Below are 26,525 nucleotides of genomic sequence, written 5' to 3' on the forward strand. Positions count from 1 at the left end.
CCAAAAAGGCGTGACAGGGAAATTTATATCTGGCGTGGCTAAAGGCCATTTATGTACTAGTGTCTTGTATCTATAGACGATCACACAAGGTGTATTGTGATTCGCCATTTTGGTTTTGGTTTCTCATATTGTTAGGCTGGTCCGGACTTACCCTGCTCCAAGTGAACATCGTGTTGAAATATTCCTTTAGTGATTGTTGCTTAAAGAGGTTTATACAAGGTGCGTCTTGAATAAGTTGTGATCAAAGAAAAAGATTTGGTATACTTGGGTACCCTCGTCATTTCACCCTTTTGTGGTGAAAACTAGGTCGGGTATTTCTCACACGTGCCATAGACCACAAGACCAAAACCCTAATTCATATCCCCCCATTTGTGTGAAGCTAAATCATCCTTTGAGATGATGTGTTGAGAGAGAGAAATAGTCATTTTAGCCGAGTTATCCAAGATAAAGAGATATTCTCTGATTTGTGAGAATGACTAGGATGAGTCACGTAAAAAGACATGGAATGCCTTAGAAATCGTGTGTAGAGTGTGAGAGAAGCTGGGGGTTAGCTCCCTCTCTTCATGTTCAGTCACATATGTCAGGTGAAGACCGTATTATTTCTTTTGGGTCCATTTGTTGAGCATGCGGAGCTCAAGGGAGCTTATCCACGTTTTTGGATAGACATGCACAGTTCAGGCCAAAATTTACTAGCCGTGAGTGTGTTTGAGATGTTGAGAAATAGGCTTGAGCCCTAGGTGAAGCTCGTTCCTGAGTCTTACGCCTGTATAAGACTCTACAGAAGAGCTAGATCAGCTCGAATAAGGCCATCTGAGACTTGAGTGACGCGACTGAGGTTGTCTGAGATTTAGCCGACGCGACCGAGGTTGTCTTGAGACTTGGCTGACACGACTGATGCTGTCTTGAGACTTGGTTGTTGCTACTGAGGCCGTTTGAGACTTGGATGACGCGATTGAGTCTCTCCGAAGTCAGTTGGGACATGTTCCGGGGAGAAAGGAAAGCTTGCACCCCTAATAATGTCTCTGTGAGACTTCGAATCACTTTTCTTTGACTAGCGTATCTTGCAGAGATGTGCTAGGAGTTAATTTTGTCTGTATTGTGGGCCGACATGACCAATATATCTCGAAAGGATGTTTTAGAAATCTGTCAAAAGGGCGCAGAGGAAGAATAACCAGCGTATCTTGCAGAGATGTCTTAGGAATTATTCGTAAGTCTTAGTAAGTTGAGTTAGATCCTAGAGTAGACATGACCAGTGTATATCGCGATTATGTACTAGGAATCAGTCCTTAATATAATATAGGGTGAATCGTGCTTACAAGAGACATGTATGTTTCCGCTCTAGGTCATAAGTCCCCAAGGGACGTTTTTACGCATCTACAGAGCCTACAATACCGGTAATATCTCGTCGAGGATGTATACTATGAATTAATCATGGCATCACAACCAGCTGCACCTCGTGAAGACATGCTGGAATTGTGGCTATTATGGTTCATAAATCTTTCGGGGACGTTTTACGCTCTACAGAACCTACGTGCGTTAGATCATAGCTCGTTGAACTCACCATGCGTTGGTATGCCAAGTTTGGTTGCCATATTTTAGTGTGTCAAAACTCATCTAAAGTCGCTTGATTATATACTAGAGTCAACTTCGTTTAGGTTAGACTAGAAAGTCTAGGATTGTTGAGACATACAAGTATTACTCTGAATACCTGGAGAATGTGAAGAAGTAACGAACTACAACAACGACATCATCCTTCCACTTGAGGTTAGTAATATTGACTTGACTGTTTCATTCCTAACATATCTTTCAAGTCGTGTTATATTGAAAACATAACTGCGAAACTGTATATACCGTACATATTGTATAATACTCTAGTGATGTGACATGGTCATATTTAGGGCTGTCAATGGATAAATATCCGTCGGATATTGGCTAATCCGATAAGGTTAAGGTTAAGAGTTATCGGATATCCGATATCCGATAACATCCGGCGGATATTAAAAATCCAATCCGATAAGGTTTACCGTTAAGCTATCGGATATCGGATTTTTATCCGTTAAAATCCGATAGTTATCCCACAGAAAAAAATGTTGAAAAATTAAGCTTTTTTTAGTAGAGTCTTTTTTGTTCAAGTGTAAGAAATAAAAACCACAGTACCACACAAACACTTCAGTTCACATCACACATGAAAAAACACATAAAAGAGTCTACAACTAACAAAAAACTCAAACAGGCTGGATCTTCTTTGCTGGTTGCATGTTGCATCAACTTCAATCGACGATTTCTATATCTGCATTCAAAAAAACCTGGTTTCAGAGAGCAATTGATTCATTTATGGATTTATCTATCAAGGAAAAGAAATACTGAACTAAGCAAAGGAAAAGAAACGATCAAACGAAGATTTACCTGCATGAGTTGGGTACTTACAGCTAGAGTTGGGTATGTTTGCTATGTTTGCTAGAGTTCTGGTCACTGGCATAGCCAACACATCTCTTGCTATGTTTGCTAGAGTTGGGTACTTACAGCTATTCATCTTCCACCAAACCAATATATCAAAGTTCATTTCATCTTGAGCTGTTAGAGTAGGAAGAATTGGTTCTCCTAAGTATGTCTCTAACTCAGATTTCTGAACATCATCTTCATCATTTTCCAACACAAAACTAGCATAATCTGTGCTAGATGCACCTGAGCTTCTTACATCCATGTGAGCGACAGAGTTGCTAAAGAAAGCAGGAGCTGCAGTGCTGTTTTGAAATTCATATGCATTGAAAACTTTGAACAAGTCTGTTTTGAATTTCTCATACAATTCTGCAGCTTTATCATCTCCAAACATTCTCTTGTTAAGGAAATTGTTAAATATTATAACTGGCTCATAATAGTTTCACAGGTAAAATTTTTATTTTTCAGGGCTCGAAATTCATATCAATCCAAAGCAAAACAATAACCACATATCACTTGCATTACTAACAAAATTACTTCCAAGCATAATAACAGATAAATTTCAAATTTATAGTACCTGAACCATTAAGAAAAATTACAGCACTAGCTGAAGATGCTTACCGCAAGCTTGTAACCTATTAAATCTCTTGAACATCTCAGTGTCTGCCAGGCCCAGGACTATGTTTCTGCAACTAGAAAAAATGACAAAGAGAGATACCTTTTAAATCATGGCAGACATCATCAAATTCAAAAATTTATCAGATTAGAAACATGCAAACAGCAAAACCACAATAACAATCACAAAAATTGCAACCCCTGAACCCCATGACTCGTTTTCTCATATAAACCAGCTTTAGTGAATTCACTTCAGAAAACCAATTTCCCTATAATGAAACCCTAACTTTGCTGAGAATGAAACCTTAACTTTGAATTGAAACAAATCACTGCAATCGATTTGTTGAGAATGAAACCCTAACTTTGAATTGAAACAAATCAAACAATAGATTAGGTTGATGACTTACTTCTCTGACTTACACTCTTCATCAAATAGATTAGGTCAATCCTGCTGAACTCAATCAATGATTCAATCTTCTCAAACTTCTCCTGTTCTCCAATCTTTTCTCGTCTTCGACTGTTGGGTGAAAAACGCTTAGAGAAGACTCAGACGAGACCAAAGAAAATTAGCCGATTAGGTTTTCTTCCCACACAGTCGATACTCGATAAAAATACCCTAGGGGTAGGAAATTACAAGTACACCCCTAGACTATCGGATATCGGATATTAACCTAACGGAAACAGCCTATTCCGATATCGATATTGTTAAGAGGAAATATCCGATAGCATAACGGATTCCGATATCCGATATCCGATATGTCGGATAAAATCCTATAGGATGTCGGATTTCGGAAATGGATATCGGATATCGGTTATCCATTGCCAGCCCTAGTCATATTGTATGATAATAGTAATAGGGAATTAGACTACGAAGTATAAAACTTATGTTTTGAACTTCGTTAGATATGACATCTACATAATCTTGTATATACTGTTATGATTATGTGAATGGGTTATGGTGAAGATTTCATCCTAGGAAACAATATTTTACATTTGTTTAAGGGAAGTACATTCATGAACTTGTTTCGTGAATCAAAAGGGAAATCATTAGGCTTATTGGTTCGACTATTCACTGCAAATCTTTGGATGACCAATACGTGTGAGATGGTAGAACCGATCTTAACCTTGGTTATGTATCTTGGTATAACTAATCACAATGCCTGACTTATGATTTGGTCTGACGGGTTTTTATTAATTGGTGTAACCGATCCTAAGTAATCACCATGTGATCGTACGATCGATCCTTGTAATTGGTGTGACCGATTCTAGTAATTGGTGTGACCAATCAAGAGTGTTGTGTAATCGATCCTTGTAATTGGTAACCGGTCCCGGTAACTGGTGTATCCGGTTCTGGTAACTGGTGTGACCGATCACAAGCAATACCATGGGAATATGGAACCGAACCTTATAACTGTGTAACCGATTCTAGTGACTGGTGTGACCGATCACAAGTATTTCCATAATAAGGTATAACCGATCCTAGTGATTGGTAGAACCGATTGAACCAATGTATGTGATTTGGTATTTAATCAATCACATAACTATCTTGGAATACATGTCAACCAATTCTAAACTTGTTTTGGAAGTATGGTATAACTGATTCCAAAAATGTAAATCCATGTGAATATGAATAAGGATTTACAGTGAAAAGATGTCAACATACTTTGAATACGTATAATAACTCTTATCATTTAGTGTTCAAAGATATTCCTTAGTACTCAAGGAGATCCTGTGCCAAGATAAATTAAGAATCTTTTAATTAAGGTTTTTGGTTTTATATGCTTTAATTACCAGCAATTAAATGCATATCTCTAGAGAATAAAAATTATTAATGTGCATTTACTAATTGGAGATTTTCTATTGAGATATTTCGGAAATATTGGACAAGCATTTATTTGGAATTAGGAAAACCAAATTTTGCCATTCATTGCAAATCTTGAGAATATTTTCGGTTTTGGAAATTCCTTGATGTCCAAACATCCTTGGTATATAAATACCTAAGTTCGCATTTTCTAGCAAACCATCCAAAGAGCCAGACAAACTTCATTTCTTGTTGTTTTTGGTGGAGCCGTCTATTCGGATAGAAAAGTATCCTGATTAGGTGAAATCTCTTACGACTGCTCGTTTAAAGACTTCTGTGGGATCAAGAATATCTACGAGTACCGTTGGTGGGAAACTAGATAACTGCAGTGTTATTAGTTTTTGATTGATTTGATTGACTAACGGTTGTTGAAACTTTGATTGCACCTAGTTTGTTTATTCTTGAGAATCTTCTCTTCTGATATAAGATTCACTCAAACTAGATCGAAGTATCGACGGGATTTTTAGAACTGTTGTAGATCTAAAGACATCTTGTGATAATCCATTGTTAACATACTCTGTTCTGTGTGTGATTGATCACAAGAGATTCAAGTGGTGTTGTGCAGGTTATTATTGAAGATTTGAAGACGAAGAAGATTTCTTATTGGTTTTCGTATCTTTATGTGTGCACAAACCTTGATCGGCTGGGATCCAACTGGAATCAGATTTATTCGATTGATTAGTTGCGTGAGATCGGAATCGCTTTATAGTTTCTATTTGAGATCTATACTGATTGATTGCGAATCTAAACATGACTACTTTGGTAGTTATTGGATAGGTTGATCTAACCAGGCAAAGGAGTTTACATTAAACGGAAGAGCCTTTGCGTATGACTTAAGATATATTTATCTTAAAGAATCAATAGAGTTGTTACCAAACAGATTCGTTGTTCCTTTTCTGTTTGGAATACGATCAAAAGAAATTGTACCAGTGCGTGGCTCATCGAAGTTGCAAGCGCAGGGATACTTAGAAAAGTAAGTGAACATTTGCTTGGTCTCAACTATACGAAGTTGGTATAGATTTTGTATAACGACTTAATTCTGAGAGTATTCAATTATGGACTAGGTCCCGGGATTTTTATGCATTTGCAGTTTCCTCGTTAACAAAATATTGTTGTGTGATTTACTTTATATTTTCGCTTTATAATTGTTTTATTATAATTAAAGTAAATTGCACTTTACGTTAACTCTGATATACTTGATTAGTGATCCTATAAAGTTTGGTTAAGTTCGAACCTATTATCAAGTATCACACTTTGGTTGTCGTATTGTCTCGATCTCGTATCCATAGGCAACCACACAAAGTGTGAATACCGAAGTTGTTGTATTGTCTCGACTTTGTCCATAAACGATTACACTTGGTAAGAGGACTTATAGGTTGAAACAAAAAGATTGTGGTGTATTTGGGTACCCTCGTCTTTTCAATATGACTAGTAGTATCTCATCGAGGATGTGCACTGGGAATCACATCATCACGATCAACAATGTCTTGCAGGGACATATACTAGAAATCGTGACTATGGGTGCCTTGAGGGCCAAGGGCTTAATCTCTTCTGTTAGAGTTGAGTTTTTTCCTACAGTCTTGAAATGACACTTTGCTCTTATCCAAATTTCACCATCTACAACTAGAAATCAAGATATAGTTTTGATCACCTAACATTGACAACAAGACTGAGATAACTGGGTTCAACCGAGCAATGCTCTAACAACAACCACAAATATAATCTTTCCGTTCTTACCTGTAGAAGAGGCACATCCCCTCCCATAATCCATATGGATATACGACCTATCACTTGCTTGTCTCAAGTTCTTCACTAAATAAACAAGGCACGCAGTTCCGCACGAATATTGAGCGACAATATCAAGGTCCTGAAAAAAAATAAAGGTAATGGAACTCACCAGGTTTCTTGTTCTATTGGGAAATATGGTCGTACCCAGGTGTTGATGGTGGTTTTTGAACAAGGGGTAAAACCATAAAACCTCACATATAACATGACGTCATCGGTGACACTAGCACATTTATTAGAGCATTTAACGCGCTTATGTCAAAATTACCAGGGTACCCTTTTTCAAATACTAAATTAGGGTTTCGATGCGCGAAACCCTAAGTTCACACATAACGCGCAACAATTACGCAAAAATCATGGCAAACATGCCAAATGCACGCACCGTGCAATCATCGCGCAGAACATAACAATTGCACGTACTGTGCAATCACTACGCAAAATCATGGCAATCATGCCACTCACACATGTCACGCAACATGCCAAATGCACGTACCGTGCAAACATCGCACAAAACATAGCAATTGCACGTACCGTGCAATCATTGCGCAAAAGCATGGCAAACATGCCAAATGCACGCACCGTGCACTCATCACACAAAACATATCAATTGCATGTACCATGCAATCATTGTGCAAAATATGGCAACCATGCCAAAACTAGAAATAACGCGCAACTGTTGCGCTAAATATGGCAACCACGCCAAACCGCAAAGCAACGCGCAATCATCACGTTAACCATGCCAAAAATCCAAAACGCACCGCCATTGGCACATGTCGTGCAACCCCTGAAACCTGGCATGCCAAGCCGTGCAACCTAGGGCCAAATCCGTCACACGCGCCATTGGCACATGCCGTGCAACCCTTGTAACCTGGCATGCCAAGTCGTGCAACCTAGGGCCAAAGCCGCCACACGCTCCATTGGCACATGCCGTGCAACCCTTGCAACCTGGCATGCCAAGCCGTGCAACCTAGGGACAAAGCCGCCACACGCGCCATTGGCACATGACATGCAACCCTTGCAACTTGGCATGCCTAGGGTCAAAGCCGCCACACACGCCATTGGCACATGCCATGCAACCCTTGCAACTTGGCATGCCAAGCCGTGCAACCTAGGGCCAAGGCATACATACATGTCATTGGCACATGCCGTGCAACACTTTCACTTTGGCATTACCACTTGCACCCGACAAACAACCCAGGGCCAAGGCATACCACACATGCCATTGGCACATGCTGTGCAACTCTTTCACTTTGGCATGTCGCGCCTACATCAAAGGCCACGATTCCTCTTATACAAAATCTCGACCGTCGAAGGTCTCCACTGAGCCGACAAGTCTTTCAAGCTCAACTTATCAAACACCAGCGATATGCTACATGTTTTCCACGAAAACACTCGAGACATCAAAACGTATGTCACAAACTGGGGGATGCTCATTAGGGTTTTGGTTTTGCGGTCTACAGCGTGCGGCATACATGCCCGTTTCAAAAAAGTGTAATAAGAATAAAAGGTTAGTAAATGCAGGAAGTAATGGTGAAACGCTCTTTCACCATGGAACATCAATTCCATCAAATTCCATCAATACCAGGCGTTACCACCTCTTCCCATTTAACTCATCCGTTTCTTTTCTTACGGGGCCAGAGTACGTTTCACTTGGACTTGTATAAATAGGTTTTACCTATTTCCACCAAGACACAAGTTTTTGGTCAGGGAGAAATACAACACTCAGAAAAGCAACTCTTGCTAGCTTTCTCAAAGCTTTCATCTTCTGATACAAGTCAAGTACTACTCTTACGGAACTGCTCTAGTCTCAACACTCTCTTCGCTTCCCTCCCTAAACCAGCCCTTCTCCCCCTCTTTGTGACCGAAGCAAATCCGAAACGGCCATTTCTTGGTTTAGGCCAGATTTGTATAGATTGATCTCTCGAATCTAAAGTACTCCCGTGCAGTACATTTGTTTAGGGTTTAGATTTGTTTCTCACCCACTCACCGAAATTACCAAAATCAGTAGAAACGATTTTCACCCATAAACACCAGGATGTTCATGAGAAAGGCATTTGCCTTCCACTTTATTTCATCGAGTGTTAGTTGATCACCTCCTTCAGCACTTTCCTTAAAACGCTCCTTCAATTTCACAAGTTTAAAGAACTTCAGCTTCTTCGTTGTGCCTGTTTTGGCAAATAGTTCTTTAAGACCCAAAGTCTTATACGCCAACTTCTTCAGTGTCTTCCAATTGAAATAGGAGTTGTACCCTTCATTGACAGATTTACCAGTCACATGTAATGTATTCTGCGTCATCTAGAGTTATGTTCATCTCACCGAAGGGGATATGAAATGTATCATTCTCCATGTAGAATCTCTCCACAAAGGCCGAGATTGCCACTTTGTCAAGCATATTCGTTTGAGCATAATCAACTGTTGTTAACAATTGTGACCGCTTAAAAAATTTCAGGAGTTTTAGAGCTAAAACTTCAATGCTCCAAATAAGTGTTGCCCGAGAACTTGGGACAGTAAGATAACTACCTTTATTTTTCACATCCTGCATCATATTCGTATGTCAAGTAATGTACCTACAGTGTGACTTATTTAGGACACTAGATTAGAATATTGCCTTTGAACGCCAAATTCTGGAAGTGATATGCCGTCGCTACAAAAAATGGACTTTACCACCATCTTCAGGCAATCCTTCACCAAATTTTTCAATTCGTAGGAGATTATCATCAACTTAAAAACCCCTCTTAGGATTTTCCTTGTTCTTAGGATTAGACTTGGTGGTACACTTGGGGTCTTCCTTATACACTTACGTTGTTTTTTTCACCATTACTTCTTATACTTTTTCTTACTCCTCTTTTTGTTGTTGTTGTTTGTTCTGACTTTTGTTTTTGTTTTTGTCGTTGTTGTTGTTATGATTCTTGTTGTTGTTGTTGTTGTTGTTGTTTCGTTTCTTCTTCTTGTTGCTTTTGTTATTATTGTTGCCGTTGCTGTTGTTGTTGTTGCCGTTGTTGTTGTTGTGTTGTTGCCGTTGTTTTTACTGCTTTTGTTGTTGTTCTTGTTTTTTCCGTTGTTGTTCTTGTAATAGTTGTTGTTGTACTTGTTGTTCTTATTGATGCTGCTCCGATCGCAGGTGTTCTTGTACATCAGGGACATCGGAATACCAATTCCATACTAATGTATTCATAAGTTGATTATGGCCATGGAGGAAGCTTTCATATAGGTCTATGCCGAAACCTAATCCATTCATGCACGCATCATCCATGACTGAATCTTCCGTTAGTGCTTCCATGAGTGTCTAACCCATGTATGGTTCTTCCACGACTTTCGGGACCACGACTGCTGGGACTGATGGGACCGTGATTGCTTGGACCAGGATTTGTGTCTCTACCGTTGGTAGAACCACGATTGGTGGGTTCACGGTTGGTAGGTCCACAACTGGTGGGTCCATGATATGTGCACGTCTCTTCTTCTTGTTCATGATATTTTCTCTTCCCACTCTGCAGAGGCATTCAAATTCTTACCAAGCCGATGAGCCAGAGGAGTATCAGGTTGTCGAGTTAAGGTCCCGTTTATTTTTCTGAAATTAGAGTATTATATGTAATAGTTAAATTTAACATGATAACATTCATGTTTATTAATCACTTTATTAATCTAACATAAAATGGGAAAAAAATAAATAAAGTTAGTTGCAGAACATGTAATGATAACGAGCCTCAAGTTAGGCCAGTTCCCAGAACTAGTCCTTGACATATTGCTAAATTTGACAATTGCTATATTTGGCATTCAACTAATGCAAACATATTACAATTTAGTTTTAGCAAAGACCACTATGAGAAAAATTAGAGCATACATGCATCTCTTGGAAACATTGTGGATGTCCTAACATACTTAGAATTACAATTCCATCTAAATCACATACATAAGTCAACCTAAAACACTGTTTTGAATCTTTTGATTACTATACATTCCTGCAAATATCAATTTATTCCTTATTTTTATTCCCCAAATTAATTTGAGGTATATACATTGTTTATTATTTTCGAATTCATGAATTTTAATCATTAACGAACCAGATATATTTGAAATTGTAATTTCAAAAGCCCAAATTCTGTAAAAAAAATTGTTCAAATATTGTTTGTATATACGATCTTGACCTAACAAATCTATAATCGCACGATCATCTTCATTTTTATCACCTTGTCCATGATTGAGAGTTTTAGGTTCAAGAACATCGAGGATTGTAGAAGAGGTGACAATACCTATTTGGGGATCATTTGCATCTGGATATCTCGCTATTTCTTTGATGATGGCATGAATGTTTTTTTGAATGAATGCTTTTTTGAACTCCGGTTATTTTCGAATTCGGTTTGCAGTGACAGTTAATATCAATGTTTGGTTTCCCTGGTTCGTTGCAAGGGATGAAAATAAAATGAGGGTAGAGAGAAGGTTGCAAGGGATGAAAATGAAATGAGGGTAGAGAGAAGGTATAAAAAGAAAGTAAATAGCATTTTTAACCTCAGGATAAACTTGTAATATTTTTGATAAGGTATAAAAGTATAACATTAACAAGTCAAAGTTAAATCCGGAGTTTGGCTTTTTCACTGAGATATCAAGAATATAAAGCATAGCATGGACAACTTAGCCTAGATAAAGAGCGGTCAGGATACATTATAGGGAAAGCTAAATCCATGATTGTGGTTCGCTCTAATTGAAATGAATCACTATGAGTGTTTTATTAATTAGTGTCTCATTAATCTCTCATAATGAATAATTTACTTATATTTTCATCATTAAATGTCCTCTTAATAAATATGTATTTTACATCATTATTGTATTATTAACTGTTTGTAATGAATATTTTAATAATCTCCCACTATAAATGTCTTATAATTATCTTAATAAATATACTTTCATTAAATTTTTTATTAATTTTTCATTATATTTTTTCATTATAAACTTTTCATTGTAAATACTTTCATTAAATAAATAATAAATTTATTAATAATCATATCAATTGGGTAGTATTTGTGGGTGGTGGTCAATGGAGCCGAAGATAATGGTGATGAGGTAGTGGTGATGGGCGGTTCTGGTGGTGGTAGTGTAGGTGGTCAGCGTGGCAGTCAGGTATTGGGGAATTCTTACTCTATGTGAAAATAAGCTGGTTATAATACAAAAAAAAACAAAAACAATTGTACAGGCTGCCCGCAATTTGCCCTAAAAAACAACCTGAGAAAAATTTAACGATGATAGCGTAATGTATCTGCTATTGGGATAGTAAAGGTTTTCAGTTGGTCCCACTACATGTTTCACTCGGTGGTTTCTTCGAGACACCTATTACGGTCAACCTATCGATTCTAAAAAAAAAACATGGAAACAAATTGTCACTATATATATAGAGCGAACAAAAAATTTATTCTTTTACATATTATGGAGGTCGTGCCGTTATGACACAGGTGAAATTATAAAACAGAGTTTAGAAAACTTAGGCAAGATAAATGACGCTCTAAATTCATTCTTGGGTAAGTTAAATCTACAAATGAAAATGGTCAGTATAATAAACTTTCAATAATAAATATTCTATTGATATTTCATAGTAACTCTTTCTCCAGTTAATCAAATAAATATATTTTCATTAATACAGTACATAATAAGTTTATTTTGTATTAAATCAGTAGGTATTAATGGTAGTTGTGATGGCGGGCGGGGGTGGTGGATCGGCGGTGGGATATGGTGGTGGGTGTTGGTGAGAATGGTGGAGTGATGACATTAAAGGTGGAGGTGGTGTAAGAAGTAGTTGTAGTGGGGTGAGATAGGTGTCCTAAGGTAGAGAAATTATTTTGTTACCCTTGGTTAATTTTTTTTATTGGTATTAATTACTAAATTTTTTTTATTTTATTTGTTTAATTCTTTTATATCAAAATAAATATAAACGCCAGATTTTTTTAGGGAGGAGATAAATCAATAGCATTGGTTTTAAGATTTGTCGGGTCGGGTCAAAGCTACACCCGAATCAATTGTAATTGATAATTTAGTTTCTCATAAACAGAGTTTAGAAAACTTTGGCAAGATAAAGGACACTCTGGATTTACTAATGAGAAAGCTAAATCTACGACAGTAAAATGATTAGCTTAATTAACTTTTAATAATAAATGTTCTATATTGATATATTTCATAATAAAATGTTTCTTTAATTAATCAAATCAATATATTTTCATTATTACAGTACATAAAAAATTTATTTATATTAAATCAGTAGGCATTAATGGTGGTTGTGATGGTGGGTGGGGTGGTGGATCGGCGCTGGGGATAATGGTGGTGGGTGTTGTTGAGAATGGTTGAGTGATGACGATAAAGGTGGTGGTGATGAAATAAGTAGTGGTAGTGGGATGAGAAGGTGTCTTAAGGTAGATAAATTATTTAGTTACCCTCGGTTAACTTTTTTTTTATTTGATATTAATTTTTTTTCCTTATTTCTTTAATTTTTTTTAAATAAAAATAAATATTAAAGGCAAGATTATTCTAGGGAGAAGGTAAATCAACAGCTGTAGTTTTAAGATTTGTCGGGTCGGGGTAGGAAAGAATATGAAACTTATAAAAAAAAAATTGACCCTGTACAAGGCTACACGCGAATCAATTGTAATTGATTTAGCTTCTCATGTCTCTCTTTATTCTCATTTTGTCATGATTTCTGTTTCTGTCATTTCTCCTCGACTTCATGTGATTATGCATGCTTGAGAAATAATTCATGGTAATAGGTAAGGAGAGAAGATAAGTAGATAAGAAACGAAATGGATCAAGAATTACAGATTATTGAACTTTAGGAAAATGAATAAACACAAATCTATGTAACTTTGGAATAGTTTATATTATCAAAGGGAGAAAACTAATCCCTGAAGCTAACAGATTTTGTAAGATTAATCTAATTGATTTTGAAGTAATTTTGCGTTTTCAGTTTCGTTATAAATTTGGTGAACGACCTTTGATGATTTATTTGTTTTAGAAGTATGGACACTACTTTATTTTCGAAGTAAGGCCCACATGAATCTGAGGAGTTGGTTAACGATTGACTATGTTTGAATCCGAGGAGTTGGTTAACGATTAACTATGTTTCTCCTAAAAGATTGTATGACTTACAGACATAATATTAAAATATTCGAGGCTAAGGACATGTTTATTTAATTAACACCTCAAAAAATTTAGACTTGGATTAACTGGATCGATTTTTTCGGCAACAGTTGTATGAACCGATGGATGTATTTGAAATATATATTCTTTCCCGTGCCGTTACAGCACGGGTTAAGCCCTAATCCCTTAATATAATCTTGATCATGGGGTTAGTAGGTTTAAGCGCAAACCATGTTTTCATGTAGCACAAACATTTATACAACTCGATATTAATATGAACTCGGTGGATCAACTCAACAATCAAGTTTAAAAGCAGGTTGAAATGGTAACATATTTGATGTTTGTTTTTGGCCAACTACAAAATGGTCATACTTTTTTTAATTCGGTCACAAAATGATCATATTTTTGTAATCCGTTTACAAAATGGTCTTTTTCCATCCGATTTAACACTTTTGAATAAAACGGTGTTATCTTTTCCAAATATACCCTCCCTCAAAATACCCTTCCTAATTAACTAATTGGTTGAAGTGGTGGTGGTGGTGGAAGCTTAAGAATACCTGCTAAACACCGGAGGGGAAGCGGTGAACCCTTTGGGTGAATGCGGTGTAACGATCCTGAATGCGGTGTAACGAACCTGAATGTGGTTTTACGATCCTGAATGCGGTGTAACGATATGTAAGCGGCACCACCACCATCAAACAAATAGCACCACTGTCAAAAAAAAATTATAATGAAGGCAAAAGTTAAAAATGTGTGTGGAAGGATAATATGACGGACATATAGGTAATTTCATTAACATATTTAACTGTGAGTCGCCATTTAACTCCCTTTTTAAGGAAAGTATGATCATTTTGTGAATCGGGTCCTAACATTTTCCTTTGTTTTTCTCCCCAATTTGCAAGAACACTCGATAGACAAGAAGAACGGAAAACCCTAGAAAATTCAAAATCAATGGCGATTGCAAGAACAGGAGTTTTCGTCGATGACTATTTAGAATGTAAGTAACCCTGTTTTTTTCACACATGATTTTTTTGTCTTACCAATTTTCAATTATCTGCTAACTCTTTTAAATCATGATTCTGAAGATGCAAGCACATTACCAGCAGAGCTTCAAAGACTTCTCAACACCATGAGGGAACTCGATGAGAGGTCACAAGGTCAATAACATAAGTCTCATCTTAATCTGAATTACCAATTATTTGATTGGATCAAATATAAACAAAGTATTGATTTCGTTTTGGGGTTTTTTGTTTGTTTATGGTAGGAATGATAAATCAGACAAGACAGCAAACTAAGTACTGTTTAAGATATAATAGTTCTCAAGGATCAAAAAAAGTTAGCCCAGAAGAAGAAGAAGCAACGCTTGATAAGATGAAAAAAGATATAGAGTCTAGCCAAGACAGTGCATTGAGTTTATGCACTGAGAAAGTGCTGCTCGCTAAACAAGCGTATGATCTCGTAAGCATTTCCATTATAGTATTTAGTTGTTTTCCCCAGAACTTGCATGAATAGCTCGAGTTGTGTATGCTTATATCCATGAACTAGACTTGAACTTCAAAATTTTGTGAAAAATGTTTCTCACTAGTTGTAGTTTGTTTGCTTAATCAGCTTCTGGTGTTTCATTAGTTAAGAATTTAAGTTAGCATTCAGTTAATGGTAGTGAAGTATTGTTGATTTTTTTTTAGATGATTGCACTCTTAAAATTGAAATTGTTCACTTGGAAAGAAACTAAAAATGCCAATTTAGTGGTAGTCGTCTATGTTCGAGGCTTTGGTTAAACTATTGAAGGTATCAATATTGAATTGATTTTGGAAGACAACAACCATTAAGATACTGTAAGGGTATGAAAAACAACAAATCTAGCCATTCTAAAAACCTAAAGTATTGCAGAGAAATGATCTCTTACAATAATTAATTTGAAAGGAAAAACTGTCATCTAATTTTGAAGTATTACCTCCTTTTACTTTGGCGGATTGGTCACTATGCAATCACACTAAGACGGTAAACATGACAAAGATTGTGCTAAAAAAATCTGTTTCTGCTTAGAAATAAGTTATGTAAAGCTTGGAGAGCTATAAGATATCACTGTGGTATATGATATGGCGTATAAGGCATTTTCATTTTCCAGTTAAGTAATCTTTCATGGTAGTTTTTCATAATTGATCCGATGCTTGCTTCTCACAGATAGACAGCCACGTGAAAAGGCTCGATGAAGATCTAAATAACTTCGCAGAAGATCTAAAGCTAGGTACGGAATGTTGAAATAATATGGCATTTGTGTAAACTGACTCCAACTCCCACTTCATTGTTAGTAGGTGTTGCTTCCCTTCGGTCGTTCTGAGTTTCCATATAAGAATCCTTTATATCAAAATTATAGCACAAGGTGGTCTATAGAGAGGTTTCTGTGCTGTTTGTTATGTTCTTTTTTAATTAGCATTTTCTTTTACATCTATCTCAGAAGGGAAAATACCAATAGATGAGCCAGCAATTCTTCCTCCACTGCCTTTAGTCCCAAAGGATGAAAAGCGGAAGTCCTACTTTGGAACACCTCAATCCAAGAGATTTGATTACAGAGACAGGGATTGGGACCGAGAACGTGATAGAGACTTTGAGCTTATGCCACCACCAGGCAGCCTTAAGAAGATCGTCCCTGCACCGGTTGATGTCGATCAACCCATTGATCCAAATGAACCAACCTACTGCGTTTGTCACCAGGTACAGATAGTAATTGTGATATATTTCATTCCTGATTTTGTATAACTGTTCTGCAAGGATGAGAAAAAAGTCGGTTACGCTTAGCCTGTCACAGTATCTGGTTTACATATTACTACTCCTGATTCCCAGGTTTCTTTTGGTGACATGATTGCTTGTGACAATGACAATGTAAGTCCTATTCTCATTTCCCTTATTTATCTTTATCTTTCTTTTCTTTTTTTGAGGGTTGGGTGGTTACAAAAATTTGAAAATTTGAAAATTTTGTGAGCAGTGCCAAGGAGGTGAATGGTTTCACTACTCTTGTGTTGGGCTCACACCAGAGACAAGATTCAAAGGGAAGTGGTACTGCCCAACCTGCAGAATGCTCCCATCTTGATTGGGAAACCTTTTGTATAATAGTTTTTGGGTCTTTCCATTGAAGAAATGAAACATGTCCGACTTGAGTAAAAAGTACATCATTGGTATTCGACTCAGTTTGATCTATTTGTCAAAATCTCTGTTTTTGGGATCCTCGTCACTTTATAAGCTTTGAATCCTGTAATGCCGTTCATGATTACTTGTTACATATGGTTACTGTAGGCTCTGGTACGTATAATAGTTAAATTTCCAAAATAGAATCTTTACTAGCGTGTCATTATGCATTTCAATTGAATGCCATTCTATAATATCCAAGCTTTCCGTAACTTTCTTTTCTTTCTCTCGTCTCTTATCCCTTTGGATGGTGGATATATAAGATATTTAGAAAAAGAGCTAAAGGAACAAAACAGTATACAGCACTTGCAGTTATGCGGCAAAGAACATACTGTAATAGGGCTGTTAACCGAATAATAAAATGAAAAATCTACTCTTAGTGGGGTTTTCATGTTCACATCCTTTTCCTAGCTTAATCCATAGCCACCTCTGTATCCACTAAGTAACCAACCCTTAAAAGTTGAATCTGAAAATACATGACTGATGAAACTTGCTTCCCACTGACAGCAGTCGGTAAGGAATTGCTTGAAGTACTTTTGAAGCAAACATTTGGGCATTATATTAACAAGGGCATGTATGCTGCAAAGTTCAAAGCCAAGAATTAGTTGAATGCTTACAAGAATGTCCAGGGATTAAAAAAAATTTAAAAATCCATGTAAGCTGTCATTTTATTAAAAAGAATAGCTAACACCAAATAAGCCACGAATTCTTACAAGTTGCAACATACAAAATCTGAAGAGAGAACATTCAAACTGCAAAAAAAGTATTACATCTGAGTTTCGTTATATCTATACAAAACTATAACTAGATCAAGGAAAACCAGAGTAGGGATACTAAAGTTGCTAATATTACAAAGAAATGTCCAAGAAGTGTAGATGAGGAGGAGGAAGAAGAAGAAGAAGAACCAACAATCTGAATGATGAATCTGCAGGTTCCTTGCGATGGATCCTGATTAGTTACCTTAGCTAGACCATCGAAATTACAGCTATTCTCCATCTGACTCTTTACTTGGAAGTACATATTAAATGCATAAGAAGCATTTCCTTGCGCATCTAAATTATTGCATGATCCTCCATATCCAAGTGAAGTGCAATCGGAGTTACTGCAAGCATAGTTAATGTTATCTCCAAGTTTACTTAAATCATTCTGATTGCCAGTAAACACGCACCAACTTGGAGAAAGATACTGAACGTTCTTCGCAGCTACAAGAAATGTATTTGAACCCTGACCTGTAAAATCCATAGCAAACTTAGGTTGTCCGTCATACCTGAAAATTCCCCAATGACGTTCGAAATTCCCAGGTGCAATACTCTTAGCATCCTCATCAATCAATCCAAATAGGTAAATCTCCATATTGCCTGGTCTCAATGGTGTTCCTTGATTTGTTGCAAGTTTTCTCAAAAGCCCATTATAAAATCTCTGAGCATATGCTAAGTTTGCATTCTTGTCACCATCAGTTGGCCATCCTACTTCACCAACCAAGATCGGCATGTTCCCAAATCCCGCAGCATTTAAAGCCGAAACCAAAGTATCAAAATTTGCATCAAACACATTAGTGTAGGAGACCCCATTATCAGTAATTGGGCTACTTGCACCATCAAAGAAAGCAAAGTCTAAGGGGAAATCTGCATTGGCATAGAGACTTAAAAAGGGATAGATGTTCACAGTGAAAGGAGCATTATTTTTGCTGAGAAACTGAACTATCTGATTCATCAGGTCACCAATATCAGCTCTGAACCTTCCTGTAGAAGGGACAGGGTTGCTTGCAGGTGAATTGTAGACATCGGCGTTCAGGGGCACCGTGGCCTTAATTTTATCACCGCTACCGGCTTCGTTTAGGGCATTTTGTATGTTCTGTAGGGCAGGTAACGTAAGTTCCACAAATGAACCATTGTATGCTGATAAGAAAGGTTCATTCCCAACAGCTACATATCTGTGACAGCGAAACACACCCACAAACATAACATTAATAAGAGTTGGAATCTTCCTACATGCTAACCACCGACTGCAGTTAATTTCTTGGTTGACAAAATAATTGAAGTGATCTTCTTGATATTTACTTGCTCGAACTTGAATCTATTTCAAATGGTTCTTTAAAGCGAAAATTCTCAAAATCAAGATATAAACAGAAATGAAAACTGATTCCAACATATATAAGGTGAATGGATATGGGACTGAAATACTAGTAAAGAATCAGAATAATTTGAGTTTAAAGCTCTTTAACTCAACAAAAATGGTGAAACAAAAAAAAAAGGATTTATATCACTTACTTTATATTAACGCCTCCATTAAAGTTGAACCGAGTAATATTCTGACTAACCCATTGTTTAGCTCTCTTGTAACTAGTCATAGCTTGAAGTTGATCATTCGGGATGGCTACCATAACTTCAATACCACTTCCAGCTAAAGCTTTCATAGTAGATTCATCGGCATCAAACAATTTCACTTTCTGAATCCCATTATCTCTTAACATCTGAACTACTGTCTGCGGTGGTAACTGATGTGATGCCATAGTTCCCCAATTCACTCCAATACCTTCAACAAACTCTAAATCCAACCAAATCCCAACAAATGAAATCCATAATATTACAAACCAAAGCTTGTTGCTACCCATTTCCACCCCTGAATACCAACTCTAGATGGGAAAATATTGGTCAGTACTGGAAGCCTATAAAGTACTGATTTTTGGAGGTGGATAGAGATATTTTTCACTGTATTACGATGGGTTTTGCATAAACTGGAGAGATTCGGGTGTAAAAATTGATTTCTTTGCAAGAGTTTTGAAAAATCTAGCGATCTCTGATACAAGAAAAACAAAAATATTTGTGAGAAACTGTTAACAAACATAGAGATGGGGGAGAGAGAGAGAATACGAGCAAAAAGTTGAACTTTCCAGATGCTCACACTAAAAGTTGCCCAAAATCAAACTGGCAAAGATTAGGTTGTCGACAAGTGAGTGAGGTTAAAAACAGATAATAATAACAATTATACAGACAAAAAGATTAGTTCTTTTTACTGTAACTTACGCTAAAATGCAACGGATTCTGTTGAGGACTTCTAAACAGAAACAGTTATTACTAAGAAAATCAGAAACCAAATCCAAAATGTTTAAATCATGAAGCAGGGAAGTTGTGAGACTAAAAAGCTAGAAACAGAGAAACGTGATTAACGAACAGCTCGGAAAACCACCGTTTTAAGCTGAAGCTGAAGTAGCTTATGTAAGATTGACGTGGAAGAAAGTGGGGTTGTGGGGGAGAGAGGGATTTGTTTGTTTATTTATAGGATTCTGACCGACATTTATATAATGAGATGAGACCAGAGTCTTTATAGAGATTTAAAATTTTAAAATTAAACTCAGAACAAAAAAAGTATTCATCAAAACGAAAAAGTAAATCGAATACCACACTCCTTTTCTATTGATCGGCCACTGTCCATTAGAGCAACTGCAGTGGTGCGATCAAAACCAAAGATCAAAGATAAAAAAAAAGATCAAAATTTGGGTTTAGTCCGTGTTGTGACGCAACGGTAAATGATTAAAATTTCGTCAGGCGGACTTTAAAAGTCCGTCCCAATTTTTTCTTGTAAAATTTCATCAGACAGACTTTAAAAGTCCTCCCCATTTTTTGTAAATTTCATCAGGCGGACTTTAAAAGTCCGCCCCATTAAAATTTCATCAGGCGGACTTTAAAAGTCCGACCCATTCTTTATAACTTTCATCAGGCGGACTTTAAAAGTCCGCCTCATTCTTTTTTTTTTATTTAATTAAAATTTCATCGGGCGTAATTTAAATCTCCGCCCGTTAACAAGCGTACTTTAAATTTACGCCCAGCAACAAGCGTACTTTAAATTTACGCCCGACTATATTAGAATTTGGGATTTGGTCGCGACCATATTTGGTCTGGAATTTGATCTTTGGTTGGGATTTGATCTTTACTCCGTCCCACTGTGTTACGATCTCATCCCAAATTTTTGGTTATACTCGCCCACCGTGGATGCTCTTAGGCAGCTTTCAAAAACGGAACAAAGTTTATTCGACGCTGGAAAATGCATTTTTTAAGCTTTAGGATCGAATTTTTCCTTTATGAGTTTGGAACTTGATCTTCAAATGGAATAATTCAGTTAGATCATGCATCCATTATGTGTACTACTATAGAAGAGGTGATTAGTGATTTAATAGGGTCATTTGCGATTTTAATAAGGGTCTCATCTCCGTTTGTGGAAGAACAACTTGCAAATTGCAACTACTCTAAAACATGTCCAACATTTTTATGGTTTCAAAGAAAAGAAAATGTCTAACACTTCGTGGCAGAGCTCTACCAAAAGTGTCTTTGTTTAACAAACTTATTAGAAACTCAGGGGAGTATCAGCTATAAGCCCAACCCTGCTCATGGTGTAGTAGTTCACTGCGAAGGATTTCATAATTCATTTAACATAAAAGTGGAAAATGTTTTATCTTATATAAACGTGGGAAACCATCGGAAATCATGTATCAATCGGCTCATAGTTCTTTCAAACTCTTTGTTTTCGGCATTTTTAGCGTTCTTCATAAGGTTGAGTCTTATGGTTCTCTAAGATCAAGCAAAAACTTGAATGCACGTAAGCTTGAATTAGAGCATACACGCAAAGAATGGATTGTTGGATCACCAACGGATGTCTTAGTTGATGGCTCAAATTCCATGGGTGCAATAGTGTAGTTTCTTTGCGCCAAATGGTTGGAGGCAGAAAATTTCAATCAACCTCGCATTTAAGCACTTGCTTGATCCACAACTTAAATTCTGACATTTGGCAACTCTTTTCAAGCTTGAAAGTTAAACTTGGAGAACTATTAGACTTGACGTAATGGTGCTTAAATTCAAGATCATAAATCCTCTTTTTATATTGATGAACTGACATGTGCCTTTAGATCAAGTGGAGGTGAAAGCACAGCGGGATAACTAAGGATTTTACACTCTTTCTACATCTTTCGAGATAAAACATAAGTATAATCTTCTTCTCTTTCTTTCCTTTTCGCTCTCTAGGAAATGAGGTTAAATCTAGGTTGTCGTGACTTTCTTAGTTAAATTTTTTCCAAACCACGGTTCAAGTTTTTTTGTGGAATTTTTTTCCGGTTGATGAAAATTCTAGGAAGACAATATGTATTGGAGTTGCATATATCCCACCCGACTATCTAATCACTCAAATACAACTCATAATATATCCACCTTAAGTAACCTTCCCTAAATAATACTTTCACAATCCTACGACTCAAACGCCTAACTCACATAATCATCTTCTTATGTTTCATCCGTTGGTCTTTATGGATAGCCGAAAACGAGTTTATATATTGGAAAAAATAATAAAAATCGTCAACTATTTTCCAAATAGCATTCCAGCTAAGCCAGGAATTTATCGAGGTAGGTGAGATGCACCATCAATGCCCAACCCAAACCAAAGAAACAAAATTACAATGATGATTTAGTAGGTTAAAACCAAATTGGAAACCAAATTGGATAAAAACTACCACTGAAGGAGTAGATAGAGGACATCCAGGTTGTGCCGAGGCAGGCTTATAACACCCGTATTTTTCGCATGGCGTATGTTCAAAGATGAGTCATTGAATGAGACGAAGCTTCATCTCAAGCCTATGTTGGGTGTTTATGACATTTTGGTCCAGGACAGAAGTTGCACCATAGTGGTGTATTATGCCAGTGGGTGTCTGGACGAGAGTAATATTGCACCATAATGGCACATTATGCCAGTGGATGGCTGGCCGAGAGATATTGCACTATCATGGAGCAATAACCAACTTGGGCATTGGGTCAGAACTGAATAACACACCATCGTTACGCATTATACAAGGGGGCATGACAACGACCATGAATAATGAAGCAAGCATGTCAAAGTACTCCCCAACTTTTGATTATAAAAACGTCAAGAAGACATATATAAGAAGGGGTAGTAGGTTGAAGAGCATATAGCGGAGATGCGCCATTAAGCTCATAGCTTAGCCAGTAAAGCCTATATTTTGCGAAAAAAATTATTATAATGCGTTGGTTACACAAGAAAGATTTATGATGCCTAGGCATCACCGATACGACGTTGCGAACTAAGATTTTCACCAAAATGGTGCAAAACGAAGGAAAGGCTAGTGATGCACATTCTTATGCATCATTTGCGAAATACCTTATGGCATATCCAGACTAATTTATTTCTTGACTTTGGCTTGCAAAACGAGTTTGCTTTAGTCGCTTTCCAACTACGGTCAATGCTTGATCCCTTCGAGCCATGAAGAAAGGTAAGTAACCGCAATGAGTTGCAGCATTGGTGGTCCAACACCTTGTTGCTCATATCATCTAATCGTGAGGCGATTGCGACATAATGGCAACTCAATCTGGCTCAGCAATGCCATGCAAGAAATGATTGTTGTCATACTTGATGAGGTAAGTTGCGATCCATTTCTTGGATGCTCATACTTTCTATCAAGTTTTTCGACTTATGCATGCACCGCTTGCGAATTGGGCATTTCTAAAGAAGGAAGCTTAACTGGTATGCAAGCTAGAGAACTTGCATATGCAGTTGCATCACAAAGATCATGCAATATAAGTACGACATGAGTCTGACTAATGCATCCTTCACAAAAGTAAGATAAATGCATGCATTCAGCTCAATGCCGAAGCTAAGTGAGAAAACTGGGAACATGCTTGTAATGGCCTATGTACAAGTCGAAGGCATTGGCCTATGCCTGGACAAAAACTCGAAAGCCAGTGACGCATACAAGAATACATCGACATTAGCTTTTATGGCTTTGCACCCTTTTGAAGAACAAGGGTAAGTTGAAACGGTATGGAAACTAAGTTTAAGGTATCATGCTTGCGAAGCATGCTTGCTAAGGCAAATGAACGTATATCTAAGAAGCTAGAAGTGAAGCATTAAGTTATATTCACTAACATCATAGTGGTGCATTATGAGTTTTAGCATGTGCGCTTTAGCACCAAGACGTTATTTTCTGGTCCTTCAGTTGGTATTAGAGCAAGTTCATCATCTATGGATATCGGGAAAGTTTCAGATCGATTAAAGAGAAGTTAGAAAACTACTGAATTCTGGATACAGGACAGTACAATACTGATTGCGCGTACCATCGTCATCCGAGTTCCGGCTAGGGGTAGGAATGCCTACCCGGTATGCATACCTCTTAGTTTTATGTCCGATAATGGGTTGAGGTATGCGTACCCAATATGCATACCTCAAGGGCATGAATTCGTGAATTTCCTTAGGGTAGGCATACTAGGTACACGTACCTTGGCTATCTGAATTCACGAACTGGTCCACAGGTACGTGTACCTTCACATATTTACCCAGTATGAACTCAGCAGATGTATTCAGACTATTTTCTAAAATACGTCTCAGATTTCTATGATTCTCATTAGCACCTCTAAGACACCTTGATCACTGAAACACCTTGTTTATCTGCATCATGATTTAAGTCTTAAGTGTTTGAATAAACACGACTTTGCGTATAAGTTCGAAAGACATACTTTCCAAGAACTATTATCGTACACGCTTCCATTACCCTGGACCACAGTGTATATTATTCTATTTTACTCCAAGACAAACTTATCACATGCTTACATGAAATCCTAACAAGAGATTCATCAAAACAGAGAAAGTGTTTGATTGAATCTCAAGTTATCTTCGCGAATTTTAAGCAACCTTAGTTTTGAAGAGTCTATAAATAGAGAGACTCAAACAACCAGGTTATTTAATTTCTGACACTTCTATGTCATAGTTGTTTTCTAGAGTCATCCTCTATGAACCTAGATTTCCTATGAAAAACATAATTAGGTTTATGACTTAAAGACTTCACTTAGGAATTCGTGAATCCAGGTCCGACTATCTTTACCTTGATAGTTCTTGTATCCTGATCGTGTTCATTCTGTTATCGAGGTTTTAGTAATCTCTTTCAGGATCGAGATAGATAGAAATCGCAAAGTTTTCTTCGCCTCAGATTTTGTGATTCCTTAAGATAGATATCTAAAACTCTTCTTAATTGGTCGGTTTAAGAATATTCTTGAATTTTTGAGGTTTGCTATCTTTATCTGTTGCAAACAAGTTTTCAAGACTTGATCTATTGATCTAAAGGGATATCAAATAAGCTTATCTATTGGAAGAAGATTGGTATCAAAAGCCTTCACTCAGGATGAAACAACTGTTAGACTGTAAAGGACGCCAGCTAAGTGAATAAATTGCATAGATCCTTGCGAGGTTCAAGCTACATAAGGATCACGACTGCAGTTGACTTACTTGGATGGTGAATTCGGTCTCAACCACATTCCAATCAGAATTTTGATAGTATGCTAGTGTCTGTAGCGGCTTAATAGAGTTCGGTGTTCAAATCTTGACAAGGTCCCGGGGTTTTTCTGTAGTTGAAGTTTTCCTCGTTAACAAAACTTCTGGTGTCGTGTGTTTTTCCTTTCCGCGTTATATTATTTATCATTATGATAACAATAACACAAGTGGTACGTAGTTAATTTTAGCAGATAAGTCCATCTTAATTGTGATATATTACGAGACTCGTTCTTGTAGAATTCGGATCTTGGAAGATAGATAACAAGTTCTGTATTTAATAACTCAGATTCAATTATTTGGATATGACTAGATTGATCTTGGATATTGATTTTTGAGATCATCCAAGCACTCTTCTAAACAATCAGGTTCACAGACTATGTTGTCTTGACTTTATGATTGTGAAGAGGTAGAGATATAAACTCTATATACATACTGTTCAAGGATCATTAAGTTGGTTTACTTGCAATTGTATTATGTTTTGTCAATACAGGTTATTGAACGAAAAAGTCGATGGTGTACTTGGTACTCTCTCATTTTCAATTAGTATCAGAGCAGGAAAATGCCATAAGACCTAATAAGTATGTGTTTGTATTGATCCTAAAACATTTATTCTAGTAGGAAATTGCCTTGCAAGACTTGTTTCGTTCACCTGTAATGTACACTAGACTTTCTTAAGATTCGTATGGGCTTTTTATCTTAAAAAATCGATTATTCAGTTCCTCAAGAAGCTCTCGAGTCAGCTAAGACCTATAATCTTCCAGTTGATGGTAAAAAATCTAAAGAAAAAAAAAGTCCATTTATTAACAAGGAAAAAAGTCAAGATTTTTTCTGTCAAGAGTGTCCCTAAATCTGTTTAATAAATGCAACAAAAGACGACCCATAGACGAATATATCTTTAAAGACATTAATAATATTTTTTAATTCTTGAAACGTCTTGCTTCGATCAAGAATAAGGTTAATTATTTGGAAAGTTCCGAATCTGATAATACATGTTTTCGGTGTGGACAAATTGGTCATGTTAGGAAATCTTGCACAATCCATAAAAGGAAGATTGTCGGGGTGATAACTACTCCAATTGGTTATGGAACTCATTTGGTCTATCACTTTAATAACATGAAGGGAACTGAAAAGAGAATATGAGATCAATAAAAACCACTCTTTGATCATGATCCATTCACAAGAGAAGAAGACTATCATT

General features: G+C 36.9%; 2 protein-coding genes across 3 annotated transcripts; one reads left to right on the plus strand and one right to left on the minus strand.

Moving 5' to 3' along the window:
• Nucleotides 1-14,687: 14,687 nt before the first annotated feature.
• On the plus strand, nucleotides 14,688-17,143 carry LOC113308970 (PHD finger protein ING2-like). The gene is made up of 7 exons (XM_026557410.1): nucleotides 14,688-14,813; nucleotides 14,902-14,973; nucleotides 15,081-15,274; nucleotides 16,001-16,064; nucleotides 16,275-16,531; nucleotides 16,661-16,699; nucleotides 16,803-17,143. The coding sequence occupies exons 1-7, from the start codon at nucleotides 14,768-14,770 to the stop codon at nucleotides 16,905-16,907; spliced, it is 777 nt and encodes a 258-aa protein (XP_026413195.1). The 5' UTR covers nucleotides 14,688-14,767; the 3' UTR covers nucleotides 16,908-17,143.
• Nucleotides 17,144-17,652: 509 nt separating this feature from the next.
• On the minus strand, nucleotides 17,653-20,280 carry LOC113308969 (glucan endo-1,3-beta-glucosidase 8-like). 2 transcript variants are annotated; one of them, XM_026557409.1, is made up of 3 exons: nucleotides 20,029-20,280; nucleotides 19,273-19,801; nucleotides 17,653-18,935 (listed from the first exon to the last, which is right to left on the minus strand). In XM_026557409.1, the coding sequence occupies exons 2-3, from the start codon at nucleotides 19,614-19,616 to the stop codon at nucleotides 17,807-17,809; spliced, it is 1,473 nt and encodes a 490-aa protein (XP_026413194.1). In that variant the 5' UTR covers nucleotides 19,617-19,801; nucleotides 20,029-20,280; the 3' UTR covers nucleotides 17,653-17,806. The 2 variants fall into 2 exon arrangements, with proteins under 2 accessions (XP_026413194.1, XP_026413193.1); XM_026557408.1 differs by having other exon boundaries at nucleotides 19,273-20,280.
• Between the last annotated feature and the right edge of the window lie 6,245 nt (nucleotides 20,281-26,525).

The sequence above is a fragment of the Papaver somniferum genome, chromosome 9 (assembly GCF_003573695.1).
Source record: "Papaver somniferum cultivar HN1 chromosome 9, ASM357369v1, whole genome shotgun sequence".
NCBI lineage: Eukaryota > Viridiplantae > Streptophyta > Magnoliopsida > Ranunculales > Papaveraceae > Papaver > Papaver somniferum.